General features: G+C 54.2%; 1 protein-coding gene across 1 annotated transcript in view; it reads right to left on the reverse strand.

The window, feature by feature from the left end:
• ADAM33 (ADAM metallopeptidase domain 33) overlaps positions 1-16,080 on the reverse strand; it is a 27,655-nt gene extending 11,575 nt beyond the window's left edge. Inside the window, exons 1-14 of the mRNA XM_048943624.1 lie at positions 15,685-16,080; positions 13,456-13,538; positions 7,973-8,049; positions 5,582-5,657; positions 5,179-5,255; positions 4,764-4,950; positions 4,223-4,288; positions 4,042-4,113; positions 3,438-3,604; positions 3,252-3,336; positions 2,511-2,653; positions 1,155-1,332; positions 685-774; positions 143-338 (exon numbers count right to left, since the gene is read on the reverse strand). Of these exons, the coding sequence (XP_048799581.1) occupies positions 143-338; positions 685-774; positions 1,155-1,332; positions 2,511-2,653; positions 3,252-3,336; positions 3,438-3,604; positions 4,042-4,113; positions 4,223-4,288; positions 4,764-4,950; positions 5,179-5,255; positions 5,582-5,657; positions 7,973-8,049; positions 13,456-13,538; positions 15,685-15,808 (1,621 nt within the window). The 5' untranslated portion in view covers positions 15,809-16,080. The remainder of the gene's footprint in view (positions 1-142; positions 339-684; positions 775-1,154; positions 1,333-2,510; positions 2,654-3,251; positions 3,337-3,437; positions 3,605-4,041; positions 4,114-4,222; positions 4,289-4,763; positions 4,951-5,178; positions 5,256-5,581; positions 5,658-7,972; positions 8,050-13,455; positions 13,539-15,684) is intronic.
• Positions 16,081-19,172: the final 3,092 nt, after the last annotated feature.

A 19,172-nucleotide genomic window follows, 5' to 3' on the forward strand; every position in this document is an offset into this window, starting at 1 on the left:
CAAACACTTTCCATTTGTTACACCCTACCCCTGTGGGCAGGGGGGCCTAAGGACTCCACTGAGACACAACACAGAGACCCAGCAAGGCTCCTGCTCCAGTAAGGGGCCACGAGGATGCCTGTGGGGTAGGACTGAGGCTCACCTGGTCCCCAGAGCTGGACACACTGTTGGTGGTGGGTCATGCACATGCCATTGTTGCAGTATGCCTCACCATAGGCACAGGACGAGCCATCCAGCAGGTACACGTTGGCTGGGCAGTAGGGTGAGGCACCTGTACAGTATTCAGGGAGGTCACAGGATCCTGCTGCTTCCCTGCAGATGGTCCCAGCCACCTTCAGCTGTCACAGGAGAAGAGAGAAGCATCAGCACCCAAAAGCAGCAAATGGGATCGGCTCAGATGGATGCGACCTTCTGGCACAGCATGGGGCATAAAGCATCTATAATGTCCCCTCTGGGACTGTAAGGGGCTTTGATGTATAAAGCCAGATTTTGGGACTGGACCCCAGCCAAAAAGCAGAGGCTCCCTGTAAGACACAGTTTTTATGCATATCTTATGTGTATTTCTGCATCATTTGGCACCAGGAGGGCTGAACCTGGGGACATGCAGAGTGTGAGTCTCACAGGGACCGAGTCTCAGTGCTTGGACCAAGGTGGGCATTGGGTGGAGGGCAGAGGGAGGATTACCCTGCAGTTCTGGCAGCAGTCACCATGGGCACACTGGGCCCCCATCTTCAGCGTGCAGTTGTGTGCATTGCAGCACGGGTTGGTGCACTCCTGTATGCAGAGAAGACGACGATGTAGAGTTATAGACAGCAACAATGCTCAATGAGTCCATCCCTACCCCCTTCCCATCACTGCTCTCATAGAATCATAGAGTGCCTCGGGTCGGAAGAGACCTTAAAGCCCATCCAGTTCCCACCATCTGGTTGCCCAAAGCCCCATCCAACTTGGTCTTCAACACCACCAGGGATGAGCATCCACAAGTGCAACGGTCACCCTGTTCCACAGCCTCACCGCCCTCTCAGTCCCTTCTCCACCCATCACAGCACTGCCTTTGGGATGGCATCCCAAACCCACTCCCTTTGCAAAGACCCCTCTCCATGCTGCAACCTCCAGCAGAGTTGAGACACAAACCAACCCCTCCAGCACCGTACCTCCACCTCCCCACAGTCACAGTCCTCTCCATCTTCCAGAAAGCCATTGCCACATTTCCGTCCCACTACCAGGTCTTTGGTGTCGGGCAGGTTGAAGAGACACATGCCACCTCCCTTCTGGAAGTAGCTCTCCAGCTGCCTCTTGCTGCAGGAGCTGAAGACACGTGGGAAGGGGTGTCTGTATGGGAGACAGATGGGGAAGGGTGGGAACCAGGGCATGTGGGGCCAGGAGAAGGTGGAAAACCACAGTCAGAGCTGGGAAATAAGGACAAGCAGCAAACACCGTCGTCCAGTTGCATCCACACCACCATCTCCCACCCCAACCTGCATTGGTAACCCAGACACTAAACCAGGGGACACCATGCTGAACCCAAATATTTTGGGAGATGGGTTGTGTTGGGTGAGCGGAGCTGCTCAGTGCCACCTCCAGAGCACCACATCTCCAGCAGATGCCTCCTGGAGGTTGGAGACTCAATGGTCTGGATCAGGTCTCCACGTGGACGGCCTCTATCTGCCTGTAATTACTCAATGGAGGATGGGAAATACCCTTTTGGGTCTATTTCAATACTTTGGAGGCTGAGACAGACAAAAACCTTTCAAGAATTTAAAGCAAGGGAAAGAAAAAGGAATGAAAATGAATTGTTCACAAGGCCTGAGAGGCAAAAGTGAGAAGTTAGTGCACGTATGGTCATTTCTTGAGCAGCCCAAGTGTTCTTTTCCCATAAGGGGCTTGGCAGAACCTGGTGATTTCCTACACCAGCTCTGAGAGTCACGGAATGATTTGAGCTGGAAGAGACCTTTAAAGGCCATCTAGTCCAACTCCCATGCAATGAAACGGGGACATCTACAGAACAGTTCTGCAATTTTGCATAAGTTTCTAGTGCTTTGTGGACGGTGCACTGAGAAGGAGGAAGCAGAGCACAGGATATATGCATAGGAGACACGCTCTGCTCATTTCAGGGCTGTTTTCATTTCCTCATATTGCTGACAAACAGTTCTTTGCATATCAGCATATCTCATTTCTGACACGAAGCAAGGATCTTGGGGGAACTTTGGAGTAAATCTCTTGGGCTACAGGAAAAAAACCTTTAAGTCCACGTAAGTTAAGCAAGTCAATACATCCATAAGCTGGTACATGAACACACAAACAGGGACAGAGTGCAGACAGCCAAAAAACGACCTTCCTGCCCACGTGGGGAAAAACGTTTTAAGCAGAAAACCGCAGGAAGAAATGTGGCAGGAAGACGCGGTCAGCCTGGAGAGCTCTGCATGTGAGCTGCAGAGGGCAGGAAAACAAATGTCTGACATGTTCCTGCTGTGGGGCATCCTGTCCCCATCCCCATCCCCACCACTCACCCGGTGGCCGCTGCCATGACACAGCCGCCTTGTTCTGGGGTGGCCTCCACGCAGCAGCCTTGGCTGTCGTGGCTCATGCCAAAGTTGTGGCCAATCTCGTGGGCCATGGTGGCTGCTGCTCCGATGGGATGCTCCGAGTGGTCCTGCCAAGGAGTAGGGGCTGCGTCAGCTCTAGGGAGCAAAAAGGGGTGGCCCCCACATTGGTGTCCACTGTGTCCCAAGTGAATGGGGTCTATGGGAGAGCTGGGATTTTGTTTCCTAAAAGCCCACCACGGGACCTCTGGGAAGATCTTTTATTGGAGCAAACCACCGAAAACAAGGGACATTGAAAGGCACGTCCCAAAAAAACAGGAATCTGTTTGCCTCAGCCAGCCCAAGGACCTCAGGATCACCATCACCTCACCATGAGAGGGAAAAAAGACCATCTGGGGTGGAGATGGCCCTGCCAAACCAGAGGGCATGGGCAGATGGTAGTTAAGATAAAGGACAGAAGCCATGCAGGATAACCCAACACTTCTGCTGAGAGCATACACAGCGCACAAAACCTTTAAACCTTCCTTTTTTCACCTTTCCTAGGGCTTGGCCAGCATCCGAGAGGGCCACCAGCATCACTGGTTGATCCTAGGACCAAACCCAGGTGGCTGGTTCTCCAGGCCCATGAACAATCCCATTAGGATTGGGTGACAAAAGGGTCCTCAGGCCAGGGGGTGTTGGCAATGGGGACCCCCGTGCTTCCCTTACCACGCTGACCCCTCCGGAGTTGTCTGCACTGCACATCCCTTCCAGTGGAGCCATGCCAATGGTCGTCCCCCGGAATGTCTTCCCGCTGCTCACCAGAAAGAACAGAAGGGTAATTAGTGAACCCAACCAGATCAGTTATCAGTATGGAGACCCGGTGCCCTGCCCCACCATCCCCAAGGTGCTCACGTCAGCAGCTGCGCGTTGTCGTGCTTCTTGCGAGCCCTCAGAGCCTTCTTCCATTGCAGGAAGGCCCAGAGCGTGGTGTTGGCATCGCTGGTGACAGTGCACTGGTCCCTCTCCGTCCACACCTCCAGGCCAATCAGGGCCACCTTGATGTTCAGCGACCTGTAGAACTTCAGGGAGGAGACAGGGATCAACATCTGCTGCAGATCTACCATCCCCAACTGTGATGTTCCAGCTGGTGGGTCTCCATGCTTTCCTTCTGATTGGTTGACTCAGGGATATGCTTGTCCTGAATCCACCAGCACACATGAGCTCTACCACCAACACTGTCAGGGTGGCACAATCCCATCCACCAAGTGACAGTGCAGTCTGTACTTAGGCTTGGAGAACCACAACACTGCACTCACGTCAGTGCCAGCTTTGATCCTGGCCTCTGAGAGTCCCCCACGACTGGTGGTTGGGAATGCATTCCCCATCCTGTACTCTCAACCACCACCTAAACTCCTAGATCCAGTGACATGGGGACAGTCCCCTCAGTCCTCCTCAGTCCCCTTGAGCTCAGGCACTTCTGGGAGTGACAGAGATGGTGACAAGGGACCGGCATTACCTTGTCCACATAGTTGGCAATCTCCACAATTCGCTGCTTAGTGAGGCCCAAGTTGAGGTTCTGGTTCCTGAACTGCAAAGAGAAGGGGATGGGAAAGGTCAGCAGAGCAAGAGCAGAGATGGATACAGAGCGGGATCCTGGCTTTTCTGCCAGAGGGGATTCCTGCCCCTGCAACACTCACCAGCGTGTGGTCAGCAACGATGAAGAGCTCCATGTACTTCATGGTCCTCCAGGCATCTCTCTTCACCTGCAAGACAGACAGCAAGGCTTGGAGGAGTGAAGAAGCCCAAAGTGCATCGCATGTTCCCATATCTGCCCAGAAAGGATGTCCAAGATGGGAAACTGAGGCACAAAGAGGCATGGACAATTTGCACGGCAATATCATGTCCCATACTGTCTGTCAAAGTCCCAGCCCACACGTACAAGGGCTTCCCTTTGAGGTCTCCTGCCTAAAATCAAACCATATGAGCTGCCCATCCAAGACACCCCACCCCTAGAGGTGTTCAAGGTCAGATTGGATGGGGCCCTGGGCAAGCTGGTCTGGTATTAAATGGGGAGGCTGGTGGCCCTGCCTGTGGCAGGGGGGTTAGAGATTCATGATCTTTGAAGGTCCCTTCTAACCCTGGCCATTCTGTGATTCTGTGACACCAGACAAGGATGCATAGAGCCCCACTCCCAGCCTCCTGCCCCACCATGAGCAAAGGACCCAGAGCTGGCCGTACCCGGTGGTCCACCAGCTGGAAGAGCTGTGTGATGTCACCAATGGTGTTCCCAAAGTCACCGCCGTGGGCACAGGTGCCACCAGGGATGTGCAGGTGCTCTGCTCGGTGGATGAGGTGGTGGTTTGGCTCGGGTGTCCCCACAGGGTGAAGGTAGTAGGTATCATTGCTGTTCACCACAATCAGGCCCCTGGTGATGGAGAACAGACCGAAATAGCTCCTGCAGCTCCTTCACTGCTCACACAACCCCTGCCGAGATCCCACGATTTCCACACCTCAGCTTGGGTACCGAGGTGGGCAGAAAGAAGAGATGGACGAATGCAGGTCCATGAGCTCATACATCCCTAGCATTAAAACCTCAGGCAGTGCATCCATCATTTCCCTTCAGAACCCCCAGAATCTCCCACACCCTCCATACCGCATTCCTGAGCAGGTGCTGAGGACGACCCAGGAGCTGCGGTAGCCCTGAACGTGCCCATGGTAGTGGCAGTGGTCCTGGGAGAAAGACACAGAAACCCTGGTTAGAAACAGCCACGCAGAGCCAGCCAGCTATAAATCCCAATTTCTTGTCCCAAAAAAAGCCATCCACTTCATGCTTCCCAGCAAGCAGCATCCATCTGGACCAGGGAAAAGGAGGGATGGAGCCGGGATGCTGCCAGCTCTGGAGGTTCAGCCTGGGGCAGGATTCCATGTGCCACGTGGGTGACAAATCAGGGATAGGGAATTGGCACGGAGAAGGGACAGAGATACTCAGGGTTCATCCTTTTGGGGGCACCCCAAAACCACTGTCCCCCTTCTTCTGAGATGAGTGATGTGCCCACCGTGTGGTTGGGGGTCACCGTCACGGGCTGCCCATCTGTGGTGTAGTGCGTCTCAGTATAGCCTGGTGCCAGCAGCCTGCAGAGAGAGCAGAGCAGTGAGGAACCCAATGGTGTTCCAGGGATGTGCTGACCCTTTGGGGACCTGTGGTCAGTGGGGACACAGTGGAACAGAGGGTCCAAAGGGGCAGGAAGTGCCTCTGCTGCTTAGCCCCAGGAGATGTGAATGGAGAATCTGAAGTCTCCAGGCCCCCTTGTGTAGCTCATCAGGGTTGGGGTCACTATCAGGGATGGAGTGATGGCTTCTCCACAAGGACCAAGCCCACCCATAGGTCCTCAGCACTGAAAAGTCTCCCTTTGCCCCCACCCCAGTGAAACAACAGCCTCCAAAACCACCATCAAGCCAAAACCCCAAAGGGGAATCATCAGTTTGAAGAAGATGGAGTCAGTCCCATCCTTGGGGTCCAGACTCAGAGCATGGCAGGTTTGGGGTCTCCAGCCCCACTAGCTCTATCCATCCACTTCAACCCATGGCACAATGAGCACGATGCTCTTGATGCAACACCATACCAACACCATACCAGCATGTCCCAAAAAAGCAGAGCTGGTCAGAGAATCATAGAAGGTAGGAAAACACCTTTAATATCAACTCTGATAATCCATCCCTGCCATGCCCACGTCCCTCACTGCCACCCCTCCACAGTTCCTGAACATCTCCAAGGACGGTGACCCCACCACCTCTTTGGGCAGCCAGTTCCAATGCATTACAGCTCTTCTGAGAATAAACTTTTCCTAATAGCTGACGGTGAGAACTCTCAGACTGCTTTTAGCAAAGCCTGTCCCCACAGCTGCTGGCCGTCTCTCACCCAAGCCCGCAGTGACACAGCCCTGTGCTGACAAATTGCTTCCTGCCGCCGGGCAAGAAGAGCCAGAGCTCAGCCCACATCCCATATGCCTGTGCACAAGAGAGAAAGCAGCAGAGATGTGTCCTCCCCAGACTCTGGGATGATGGGCACTGAGTACAGCAGGGGCTCGGCCAGCTGCAGGGCTGGGCTCACCCCTGCTGACCCTCTGGTTTTGTTCTACAGAAGGAAACGCTGCCAGCAGACAGCCCAGAACAGTGCTGGGCCTCCCCGCCTCTTGGTTTCTATTTTGTGATTAGTTTGATTCCAAAAATATTGCTGTGGGGACAGTCCTGGCATCCAAATCCACATCCCTGTGAGCAGGCGCCTGGCACCAGTAACTCCAGTACAGCAGAGGATCGTGATGAGAGCTCAGACTGGGTCTTGGAAGGGGTGCAACGGGAATGGGGTCAAGGATGGGTTTGGCTGAGATGTGAAAACCTCCACGCAGTGCCTGGGGGTTGAGGGAGGTGGGAGATTTGAGCTTATCACCAGTTTGGGATGCTGCAAGTTCCACCATGATGGCATCCCGCTCCCATGAGAGCAAGGAGATGGGGCTCTTCCTCCTTCACAAGGGAAGATCTTGTTGAAAGAGACCATGAGGAATGGTTCAGAGGACAACCACCTCTCCCAGCATCACAGGAGAGAAGATTTGGGGTATGGCACAGCCTGGGAGCTGAGGTAGCCCTGTTAGCTGGCACAAGACAGCAGCTCCAACAGCCATGGCTGCATTGGTCCTCCCAGCAGATGCAAGTGCTAGGCCAATCTTGGGAGCCATATGAATGGATTTTAGTGCCATAGATGCTCTTGGGTACACTGGATGGTCTTGGGTGCTATTGATGCTATCGAGTACCTCAGAACTGTCTTGGGCACCATGCATGGTCACCCTCACAGCAATTCAATATACCCAATTCAGCACTTCCCTGCAAACCCAACACCATCTCCAGCTGATGAGGTCTTAGCTCTCTCAATGTCTTCCAGAAGGAGAAATAGGGTTGTTAGAAGAAATGAAATAGGAATTAGGCTAGGCTTTGCATATTAGCATGCAATCCACACAGCTGGAAGAAAGCAGAAGCAAAACTGGACCTGTAAGGATGGGCTTCCTGCATGACACCATATTCTGCTCGACCACAAGGCCACCCAGCACCAGGAGAAACCCAAATACACAGCAGAGCAAACACCACAAGGTCTCCAAGGGTCATCTTGAGGTTGTTTGATCCACCAAGACTGGACCAACAGGAGAGCAACACAGGTTTCCAAATGTCCTCCACGCCACCAAGATGCCACCAAAGACCCTGCAGCACCAACCCTAGAGCAGGGCTGCAGAACCACCCCATTGGATTTCTCCATCCCTCACCCACACTGTCCTGCACCATGGCACTGCCCAGCCCCTTTCTTGTATGATGCAGGCACGAGCCATGGAAAATATCATTTCAGCCCTAACCCAGCATCCTGCAGCAGAACCCCTTCCCCAACCAGTCCCAACACTTACTGGTTCCTCTCCAGCACCAGAATGAGCTCTCTCCCCTCTGCCATCACAGCCACTTCTGCCTGCGCCGGTGCTGGCACCTGCAGAAGAAAGCAAAGGAGGAATGGGGTTAGGAGAGACAGACCCAAGATGCCCCCTGTCTTTCTCTGTGTTATTGTAGGACCTACATGAGGGGAGCAAAAGAGGAGGGCATGAGGAGGTGCCCAGTGCTGGGACAGGGCTGGTTGGCATCTCTGTGCCACTGCCATGGGAATAAATAGCAACCATCCGGGCAGCGGTAACGGCACCGATAAAAATACCCAGGGACAGCGGGAGGAAGCGATTGACTCAGCTTCCCCAGGATGCTGGTGGCTTTACTCAATCCCTCACTTTGGAGGGAGCCTAATGGGAACTGGTTTCCTCACCGTGCGCACGCATCCAGGCCGACATAATTGGTTTGTGCACAACGGGATGTGACACAACCCAGAAGTGAGACCTCGTGCTCCCATGTCCCCTCCCTGGCTCCAGTGCTGGGGACATGAAAAATGTCTCTGGTGTCACCTGGCAGTGCTTGTTGTCTCTGCACCCCACCATGGGTTGGGTCCCTTTGAGGCTGGGATGTCACCACGATGGCACAGTGGTGGCAGGAGGTGACATGCACAAAAAGGCAGGGTTGGGACACAGGTAGGAGGCAGCACCAATATTTCCCTATAGGATGGGAACTGGAGATATCCCTTAAGACCATCCAAACCAGCCCACGTGGGGTGAGATTCCTCCTACCAGGATGCAACCGCACAACTTTGGGCTGCCGCTCCAGCCCCAAGCTGCAGGAGCCCAGCAGAACCAAGGGAACCCTTCCCACCTTTATCTCCTCCCTCTGGATCCAATCCCCCACCCAATCCTTCCCCATCCATGACATGCTGCTGACCCCCCCTCCTGCCTGACCATGGCTGTGGTGGGATGGGGCCGGCGGCTGCCATGCTGCTGAGGTTTTCCCAGCTGGGAAGATAAATGGGAGAGGAAGGAGCCGTCCCAGCAGCTCCCCGGCCTCACTGCTCCAAACATCACGCGTTTCTCAACAGGAATGCGAAGGGGTGGGGGTGATTTTCCCATAAAGGGCTGAACCACGGCCCAAATCCTCCCTCCTGGCCCTACGGTGGGACGTCGGTCTTCATGCACCCCAGCAGCCCCAGGGACATTCTTAGGGACAGCATCACCATGAAGCATTTCAGGTTGTGGGGCACGAGGGGTTTGTGGTGGCAGGCTCATTTTCTTTCGGGCAGGAGCTCCCCAAACTGAGCTGCTCACATTGCCCAAAGGGGGATGTTTTGGGATAGGATGGGATAAGGATGGGGAGATGCTGGCCCCACGGCGCCATGAGGACGCAGTGATGGAGTGCTGACGGCTGAGCCCCCCCCCCCCCCCCCAGATGCCATCTTCCCAGCTCCAAAAAAGGAGCCCAGAGGCAGCACTTTAAAAAAAATAACAAACCAACAAAAGCAGAGAGAAAAAGCAAAGCTGAGGTCCCTGCCAGCCCCAGCATGGCCAAGGCACAGCCACAACAAGGGGCCCTGCGCCACGCGGGAGGAGGAGGAGGAGGAGAAGGAAACCAGGGCCGAAGGCTCCTCTCCTCCAGGGATGATGGGAACGGGCTGTATTTTTAGAACATGATCTTATACAAACATCGCTCTCTGGCCAAACATGGTCTGCTCATTTTTCTTGCAATTTCCCTGCTTTTCCCCCGCCTCCCTGTATTTCCAGGCTGTTTCTCCCACCCCTGAGCCCTCTCCTCCTCCTCCTCCCCAGGCCCTGGTTTGAATTCCCCAGCAATTACTCCCTGCCTCGACTTTGGGGCCTTCGTGGCAAAATGCTTGTCCCCGAGCTGCTGCCTTAAAGGGATACGTGTTTCAGGGCAGCACTCATACTTGCAGCCCCCGTGCTACCACTGAAGGCTGGAAAATAGCTCACTCACTGCCAATAGGGTCAGCACTCAGACCCTGCAAGGGGCTGTCCCTCTCTGTGCCTCAGTTTCCCCCACAGGGATGCAGCAGGGAGAGGGGAATCATCCTGGATGGACCCCTGCAGAAATAAACAGCAGTACATAAGGAAAATGTGGGAAAGGAGAAAGAGTGCAACACTCGTGCTGGGCAGAAGTCAAATAACCCAGCTGTTAGGCCAGGAAAGGTGATGATGTATTTTGTGTTCATTAAGCACACCAGTAATTTTGCCCTGAGCCTAAGTGACAGGCGGTTGGCTCCCTGAGAGCTGCTAGATGTGGCTGTGTGCACCAGGAATGGGAATGGATCATTATCAACCATCCCAGTTCTCATCATCATCCCCAGCTCCAGCACCACCCCAAGCTCCAACGCCATCTCTGTCTGTCCCTGTCCCAGCATCACCCCCAGTTCCAGCACTATCCCAAACTCCAGCACCATCCCAGTCTCGAACACCGTCCCAAAGCTCCAGCACCATCCTGCCTGACCCAAACACCACCATCTGTCTCCAGGACCCACAGATCCCCACTGCATGCTGCAGGAGCAGCCAGGCCATGTACTGGTGGCCCCGTTCCAGCACATCCCACAAATCCAGTCCCAGTATGGGCTGTGCTGGGAGAGCAGCTGGGATGAACCCGCCCTGGCGAGGAGCCCACGGGGCAGAGCTTGGCTCCAGTTTTCTCTTTCAATCCACTGATCAGAAAAACCTCAGCAGAGAAGCTGAAGCCAAGAGGGTTGTGTTGTTATTCGATCTTTGTCTCTCCATGGCTCCAAGTCCCACAAGCCCTGACGTCCTGGGTAAGCCCATGCAAGTCTGGATGCAGGGAAGAGGAAGGGAAGATGGATTCCCATCTCACCACGGGGATGTGGACGCTCCGCAGAGGATACAGTGATGGGTTTCGCAGCTGAGCTCCCACTCGGAGCATCACAGCAGAGCCAGGTCCTCCCCATACTCAGGCACAGCTGGAGCTGAGCAGCAGAGTTTGGGTTTCAAGAGTTCCTCATCACCCAAACATGCAGCAGAGCACAGCTCGATGCAGACTAGGATGGAAATCCAAGACCTCCAGGGCAATCCTCTGCCTCCAACCATTCGCTGGAAGGGCATCCTAGGGGCAGCCAGCTCTTGGAAAACCAGGAGAACCCAGCCCTCAGATAAAGGGGCAGGGTTGGGGTTGTTTCAAAGCAAATCCAGCTCAGAAGCTACATGCTGGCTTGGTCTGCCCTGCCACATGTTGCAGAGGGAAAAGGGCTTCCCTGCAGGAAACAGATATTGCAGGAGTGGGTGACAGCACCTGGGCAGGGATCGGGTGATCCCACTCCTCCCTTCCTGCTCCTCCCAGTGCTGGTGATGCTTCCCAAGCACATGGGAACAAGCGACTGCAAAGGGAAAAGAAATCTGTAGCCCAGGCAGCACAACCATCCTGTCAGCCACCAGGTTGATGGGGACAGGATCTCACACCCATTCAGTAACAAGGGAGCTGTTTGCAATCAGGGTCCTCATGACCTCCTCCTGGCCTCTCCCAAATCACTTCCACGTGTGCCAGGAGCCACAGAGCCTGTGGGAGTTCAGCCCTAACAACAGGGTCCTGCATGCCCAGTGCTGTGCGGGGCCACCAAGGCCACCTCATGGAGCCATCACTGGGAAGAGGAGACACCATGGTGTCCTCTAGGTGCTTCCCAGGATGGGAAAGTGGTATGGGCCACCCTGCAGCATCCTGCCTGCTGCTATCACCACACTTAAATCCCCTGCTAAGGGCCTGAACCCATTGTTTCACAATGGAAACCCATCATTTTGGGCTGGAACCTATTGTTTCATGCTGGAACCCACTGATTTGCACTTGAGCCCGTTGTTTCATGCTGGAACCCATTGTTTTGCACTTGAACCCATCATTTCATGCCAGAGCCCAACATTTTGTGCTTGAACTCATTGCTCCATTGCCAGAATCCCATCATTCCATGCCAGAACCCTACATGTTGTGACAGAACCCAACCTTTCATGCCAGAACCCAATGTTTTGCACCTTCAGGAGGTAAACATGGGTTCAACCACACTGGGGTTCATGCACACAGCCCAGCTGCACTCACAGCTCCAGGCAATCCAGCCCACATCTCAACACAGTGCATCCCATCTTGTGGCCATGGATGCTGCAAGAGGAGCCCCAAATCCTGATGCCATAAAACCCCTCCTCACTCATCTCCTCCTTCCCGTGTCCTGAGGCCATACAGGAGCACACTGCAGACCCCAAAAGCAGCCGTGTGGAGACAAACAGCCTCTTTGTGCAGTGGGAAGGGCAACAGGACAGCCACACGTGTCACATCCTCACCAAGCCAATGTAACTATTTCCAGCACCTTTGCTTGAAGGGCAGGAGCAGACAGAATAGAATGGATTTATCCCAAAAATAAGCACTTGGTGGTGGTTTAAGGACAAAAAGGCTGGGCTGGAAGGGAGAGGTTATAGAAATGCTTCAGGTCTTGATGTGCAAGCAGAATCCTGCTCGCCCCTGCCCTGTTCCTCAGTTCCTCCAGCAATTCCCCTACAAACCGCCCCTCTGCTGGCTTGCAGCCCCTCCCCACATCCCTGCTGAACAGCAGCTCCTTGTTTCGGGCTGTCTGGAAGCAGAACAGATGCTAGGAAGTGCCAGGTCCTTCCTCACTGCCCCTTCCCCAGCCCCACAGCCGCGGGGATGCATTGAACCCCCACATCCCACTGCAATATGGGGCAGCAAGCGTATAAATAAACCACTTGCCTCTCAGATACCCTCCAGCCTAAATATAGCCCCAGGGAGGCTTCTCATAGATTGGAAACCAACCCTGCCGTCCCCAGCAGGATAAGATGTGTGAGGCTGGGCACACTGCAGCTATTTTGGCTGCAGGAGAAATGCGATTCCCAGCAGCTGCTGCTGTGCGAGCGGCGCTACCCGGAAAGTGAAAGGCACCAACCAGGAGGTGCCACGTGGAGACATCTCAGGTGGTTTCAAAGCTGCGTCCTCAGACCCCGTCACCATCATAGATGCCACCAGAGGAGGTCACTTCCCAGCACTTTGTCTTCTACCAAACCTCAAACCTCAGCAGTTTCCTTCCATCATCTAGCGGGGGTTGGAGGTGTGGATGGAGGGGACAATGTGGCAGCCAGCAGTGAGCTTTGGGGTGTCCCATCCAGCACATGGCTCTTGGATATCAGGGAGACAGAGCCAGGCAGCAGGCTGAGCCCGGAGCCCATCGGTAGCGCTGCTGTGCTGGGTGGGTGCCAAAGTGCTGGCACATGGAACAGAGAGATGCAGGGCCCTCTCCTTGGGGACCTCCAAAGTCAGCCTGGATGTGTTCCTTCAGCCTGTGCCAGCCTGAGATCCAGCCACCCAGTATTTAATTAATCCACTGTTAAAGCCTCCGATTTCATTTCTGAACTGATGGATGCCATAAATTGGGCACTCCAACACGTGCCCTGCATCCGAGCCCTGCCATCACGCAACCCAACCCTACAGTGGGGAGAATAGAAGCCATTTGTGTCCTTACCTCGTCGTCCAGGCTGACAGCTCGCCGGCTGCGACCCCCCAGAAGCCAATGTGGTGTCACCCACTCTCCCTGGGACATCGGCCCTGTGGGAGAGAAGAGCTGGTGAGCACTTGGACTACAGGGAGCTGGGGAGCTCCCGTGGCCTCACGTTGTACCAAAGGAGGGTCAGGCTAGATATTAGGAGACATTTCTACTCCAAAAGAGCAGTCGGGCACTGGCACAGGCTGCCCAGGTGGAATCAGCATCCCTGGAGATGTTCCAGAATTGTGCACTGAGAGACAGTGGGCACGGTTGGGATGGGTTGGGCTTGGGGAACTTTGAGGTTTTTTCCAACCTGAATGATGCCATGATTCACGAGGTTATGGTGAGCACAGGGAGCTGGGGAGCTCCCACAGCACATCCCAGCAGCAGGAGCTTCCCCAAAGAAATGGGGCTGGGGGGCTCCTCAGGTTTGCAGGGTTGGCCACCAGCACAAACCCACAGCTCCCAGGAGCATCTCCACTCTCCCAGCCCCAAAAACATGCCTGCTCCCAAAATCACACACACAAAAAAAACCCATCTTGGGTTGTATCCAACACATCCCAGCAGAGTCCTGGGGCTCAGCCGGAGCCAGGCAGACTTTCTAAGATTTTCTTCTCATAAACAACGTGGCTGCATTTGATTGCAGCAGAGTGAGTGGCTCCCGATGACTTAAGCCAAGAAAACAACGGAACAAAATGAAATCTGCTGCTGAAGACACCGCTGAGAGGGGATGAGGGCCGGCACCGGGCCACCTCGCCAAGGGAAATGTTAGTGGAAGCTGGGATCCCATAACCCTCCCCAATAAATGGCAAAGGGAGACGAACGAGGGGGCTGACGGTGTGGTCACTGAATACGTTTGTTTTGGTTCCCCTGCAGTGATGTGGGGGGATCGGGGTGGGGAAGGACGGTGTTATTGAGACAGAAAAAGAGGGAAAGAAAAGGAGCTGCGGGTGGGAGCAGTCCCAGCACAGAGCCTGGCGATATCGCCCGGTGGCATTTAATCAGCTCTCATTACACACAGCGTTTAATCAGATTCCAGGAATAACTGCAGATAAGGCAGTGGCACACTCCCTTGTCCCCCAAGAAGGGGAACGGGGCCTCCAAGCACAGCTATAAATATGGGGAAACTGAGGCACGGCCGCACAGCGCATGGCGCTCCGTGACATTTGCCACCAGCCCAATGCAAAGAAATGGGGAAAAAAACCTAACAGCTGTTCTCCCCCTGGGATGGGAGCAGGGAGCCCACGGCATGAACTGTTTGCCCATAGGTTGTGCTGGGAATGGCAGAGCCTCAGAGAATGAGCAAGGGCCTGAAAATCCAACTCAAACAAACCCGAGCGCAGCGCGGAGGGGCATTCCCACCCCTTTCTCTTGGTGTTTTTTCTTTTTCCTGGAAAACACACTCACTCCCTGCCCTTTTTGGGAGCGCTGGTTGTTGGGATGGATTCATCCCTGCAGCGCTCAGCATTTCGGATAAGGGATTTATGTGGAGTTTATCTGAATTTCAGGGCTCCCACCGCGCACTCGGAGCTGCTGGAAGCGCAGCGTCCGGCAAAACACAGAGAACAACAATAACAGAAGTTGTGCCTTCAGCTCCTTGGAGGGGCTGCAGAAGAAAACAGGGTGGAGAACACAGACCTAAATGGGCCAAACGAGGCTTTCAGCATACAACTGTTTTTGAAAGTGCTGGAAACCTTAGGGGAAAATAACGTATTTCTTCAGTAATTAAAAAAAGGCCAAGTTTTGCCCCAAAATGCAACTGAGCAGCACTAGCCTGGCTCTGTTTCAAGGAGCTGAGATGGCTGTGGGGGCCGAAGGGTCCCTGGTGTGGGGTGAGGGGAAAGAGGGTCCTCATGAGGGTCCCATGGGGGGGCCAGGAGCCATTCCTCCTCCTCTCAGGGTTGGGCTGCCGCTCATAGCTCTCTGCTCCGGATCGGACCATATAGAGGCATCAGCAGCACCCAGCAATCTGTGCAATGCTGGGGAGGATCAGGGGATCCCACAGAAATGGGGGCAGCTTGGGGGACCCCCCCTCACAGCACAGCTGCAGAGCCAACATGAGGAACCGTGCCCCCACGCAGCCACAACAGCACCAAAGCAAGCATCACCCCAACACCATCTGGGGTCCCCCCGTCCGCATGCTGGTATCCCCAAACTGAAGGGTAACACCCCCTCCCCACCACCCCCCCACAAACCATACCCCCTTACCTCGTGTCCCAGCAGCATCCCCGTGCCCGGGGAGCAGCAGCAGCCCCAGCAGCAAGACACGGTCCCCAAAAATGACAGCGAAACCCCTCTGCTTAGGGGGCACGCGGGGGGCCGACCTCGCCATGCCGCCGATCCCCGCGGCTGTCACAGCCTCCGCTCCCCGCCGCCAGCCCTGCCTTCCCTCTTATGCTCTCGGGTGCCCTCCCCTCCGTCCCGTTTCCCCCCACCAGCCCCATTCACGCTCCCCTCCGTCCCAATGGCCGGAGCCCACTTTTCCCAGGCACCCGGCTGCGTCCTGGGCTGGGCGGTCGCGGGGAGGGGGCTGGTATTGTTCGCCTTTATTTATGGCTGTGTTTCTTGGCTGAGCGTGGCGGACTAATGGAAACCAGACGGGAGGGAAGGCTGCTCCCAAGCTCTTCCCCCCCCCCCCCTACCCCCCCCATCCCTCCCCTCATTCAGCCAGGACGTCCCAGCGGAGCCCCAACAGCAGCCCCTCGCCGACCCCATGGAAAAGCAGCAAGGAGGAAGGGGGAAAAGGATTAAAATAACCTCTTCCCCCCCCCCCCCCCCCCATACATCCGGGGTGAGATAGCACAGAGACCTGCCTGCAGTCCTCAGCCTGCTTACGGTCGTTATTAATTATCATTAATAGCATTCTAGCTTTTACCCAGTGGCTGTAGGGCTTGCTGGGCTGTATGGGGTGGGGGACGGATGCTGCCCACGAGCCCAAACTGCAGGGCTTCCGCTGCTCTGTGATAACCACCTCCATCCTCCCCCCACTCCCAAAGCACTCAGCCCCCACCAGAGCTCGGGGCAAGGATTCATTAATAGCAACTGAAACCCTAATAATTATATTGATCAAACCCAGTAATCAATGTTTTCCTAATTAATCAAAGCTTTCCTCCTATTTAAAGCTTTCACTCTGTGCGTACTGGAGACAGCTGCAGGCACACGTGTCCAATATAAGCTCCATTTGCCCCTTCCTGAGGTGACACCGTGGGAGAGGAGGGGATAGGGAAATTTTCTGGGGTTTCCCAGCACAAATGGGGAATCCAACAGCCCAGCAGCACTGTCAGAGCCTCCCGGTGCTCTGACGTGCGTTGAGGTCCTGCAGGGGGACGGCCAGATGGGAACATCTGGATGCTGTGAGGCTGCCTCAGCTCAGCAGCACCTTGGGAGCTTCCCAGACCCTCATACGTGGCATTTTTGGGATGGGGAAGTGCTACTTAACAAAGCCTTGCTCTCGCCATAAGCTGTCCCAAGCATCTTTCTGGGCTGAGTTCCATAAAGGGATCCCCAAAGCCTGAAGGTGGTCTCCTACCAAAGCTCCATGGGACGATAGGAAGGACAGCAAGACACTGCAAAAAAAACAAACAACCAAACAACCAACCTAAAATCACACCAAAGAATAAACCTGTGCAAGCATCCCAAGAAGAGGACAGTGCCATCCCATCCAGCTCAGCGAGAGCAGCTGTTAAATCATCCTGGCACACAACCAGGAGATTTTCCAGCACACGACAGGGCTGTGGGCCATCAGAAAGCACCACAACCAACGTCTCTTTCTAAGAAAAAGGCATCTTGTGGCAGAAAGAAAGGGAAGGGACTTAAGGGAACCTTCTCAAACTGGAATTCTCAGGCTTCCCATAGCAGCCCCGCTCACTTCCCAAAGACACAAAGCACATCCAGAGTGATTCACACGTGAGGCATCTGCCCAAAGAAATGCTGTAACATATAGTCATGGTGAAGTCATATCTGTTAAGTGTTATTCTTCCTCATTCCTCCATTCTTTCAGCAGAAGTCTCCCTTCCCCTTGCCAGCACCAGAACCCACTTGTCCTGCACAAGCCTTAGGATCATAATGGCATGGAGTTATCCAGAGCTGCTCATAAAAAGCCTTTTTGTGCATAGGGACAGGCGTCCTTCCCCCTGCACACAGCACAATCACTCGATATCTCTGCTGACAAAAGCCTACAGAAGCCAGGGCACTGACCAGGACTGCAGCTGGGTCACGCCAGCAGGCAGCTGAGGCTGCAAACAGGGATTTCTGTATCCCAGCCTAAGCCAAGAGCAGCACGTGTGGAGGATGGCTCACAGCCGTGGAATTAAGGCAGAGAACACTCCTTGGTGTTCCTTCCTGTCTCGTTGGCATTCATTCTTCATAGCCAAAGGAGGTAACAGCACAGTGAGCTGGGCACAGGAGCCACCCAGGCACTCACACTTGGTCTTCTATCACTGCTGGGTCTTCGCTGTGAGCCTGCTATGGATCCTCCTGCAAAGAACAACTGTAATGGAATAAAGCAGCTCTACATCAATCAGAAAACTCTATGAGAGGAAATAATTCCACATGTCCAACTAAAACAATTATACACTATCATCAACCAACCCCCTCGTGCACGAGCCACAGAGCATACATGGCATGTCGTGTCCCCTGCAGATCCAGCAGGTCTCAGAGCCCAGCAAACACCCTCCTCCAAAGGAAGGTCGTGGTTGCCAAGCTTAGAGGTAGGTTCAAGGCCAGCAACAAGAATCATCCGTTCCAGAGGTGTTCAAGACCGGGTTGGATGCAGGCCTGGGCAACCTGGGCTAGTGCCAGATCTAAAGGTTGGCGGCCATGCCTGTGGCAGGGGGCTGGAACTTGATGATCCTTGGGTTCCCTTTCAAACCAAGCCATTCTATGATTCCATGGGACACAGCAAACCAAACTCGGGCAGAAGACCCAAAGCAGAGTTGGAGAACAAGCTGGAGTCTCTCCATTCTTTCGCATCAAGACGACGAGTTCAAAGTAGCTTTAAAACAGCAAGAACAAGACCGGGGTACAGCAGAGGGGCACAGAAACACAATAGGACTGTTTAAGAAGAAAACCTCCTTCCCTATCAAGTCCCCTTACAACTGTCCTCATCACCACGGAATTTGAGTGCCTTCCAAAAGCTTATTAATCAACGCAGCGTTCATTTGTCATGTGGAGGTCGTTCACCCTCCCACTGGGTCTAATTTGGCCCAGGGAATTCCATTTATATGCTGATGTAGGGAGAAAAATATTAAGAAAAGTTTGACTTTCAAACCATGCTTGTGTGAAAGGGTCCTCCCTGTTTACCACAGCTCAGCTGAGTCTGCTCCTTAAGATCACGATGAGCGTGTCCGATGAGTTTAGGCTTTAGGCACGTACAGCCATCCAGCTGGTGAGCAAATAGATGCTGCACAAAGGAAGCAATGCATTCAAGCCTTCTTTACTGTATTGAAGTTCAGTCCAGACTAACCAACAAGCAGCCAGGAAGCGTTATTTCTTTTAATTAGGAATCTCATTTCAAGTGAATCGTAAGTCCATATGCTTTAACGGGCAAATGGAAGCAGCTAGCTCACCTGTGTGCACAGGGCAAATCTCTCTCTTCAGTTTCTTCCTCTTCAAAGTCATTTTGTCCTGTAGGAGGTCACACAACCACTAACAAATTTAGCACCAGTAGTGTAGACAGACTGAGGAGGAAACCATCC

The sequence above is a fragment of the Lagopus muta genome, chromosome 4 (genome assembly GCF_023343835.1).
Source record: "Lagopus muta isolate bLagMut1 chromosome 4, bLagMut1 primary, whole genome shotgun sequence".
Classification (NCBI taxonomy): Eukaryota; Metazoa; Chordata; class Aves; order Galliformes; family Phasianidae; genus Lagopus; species Lagopus muta.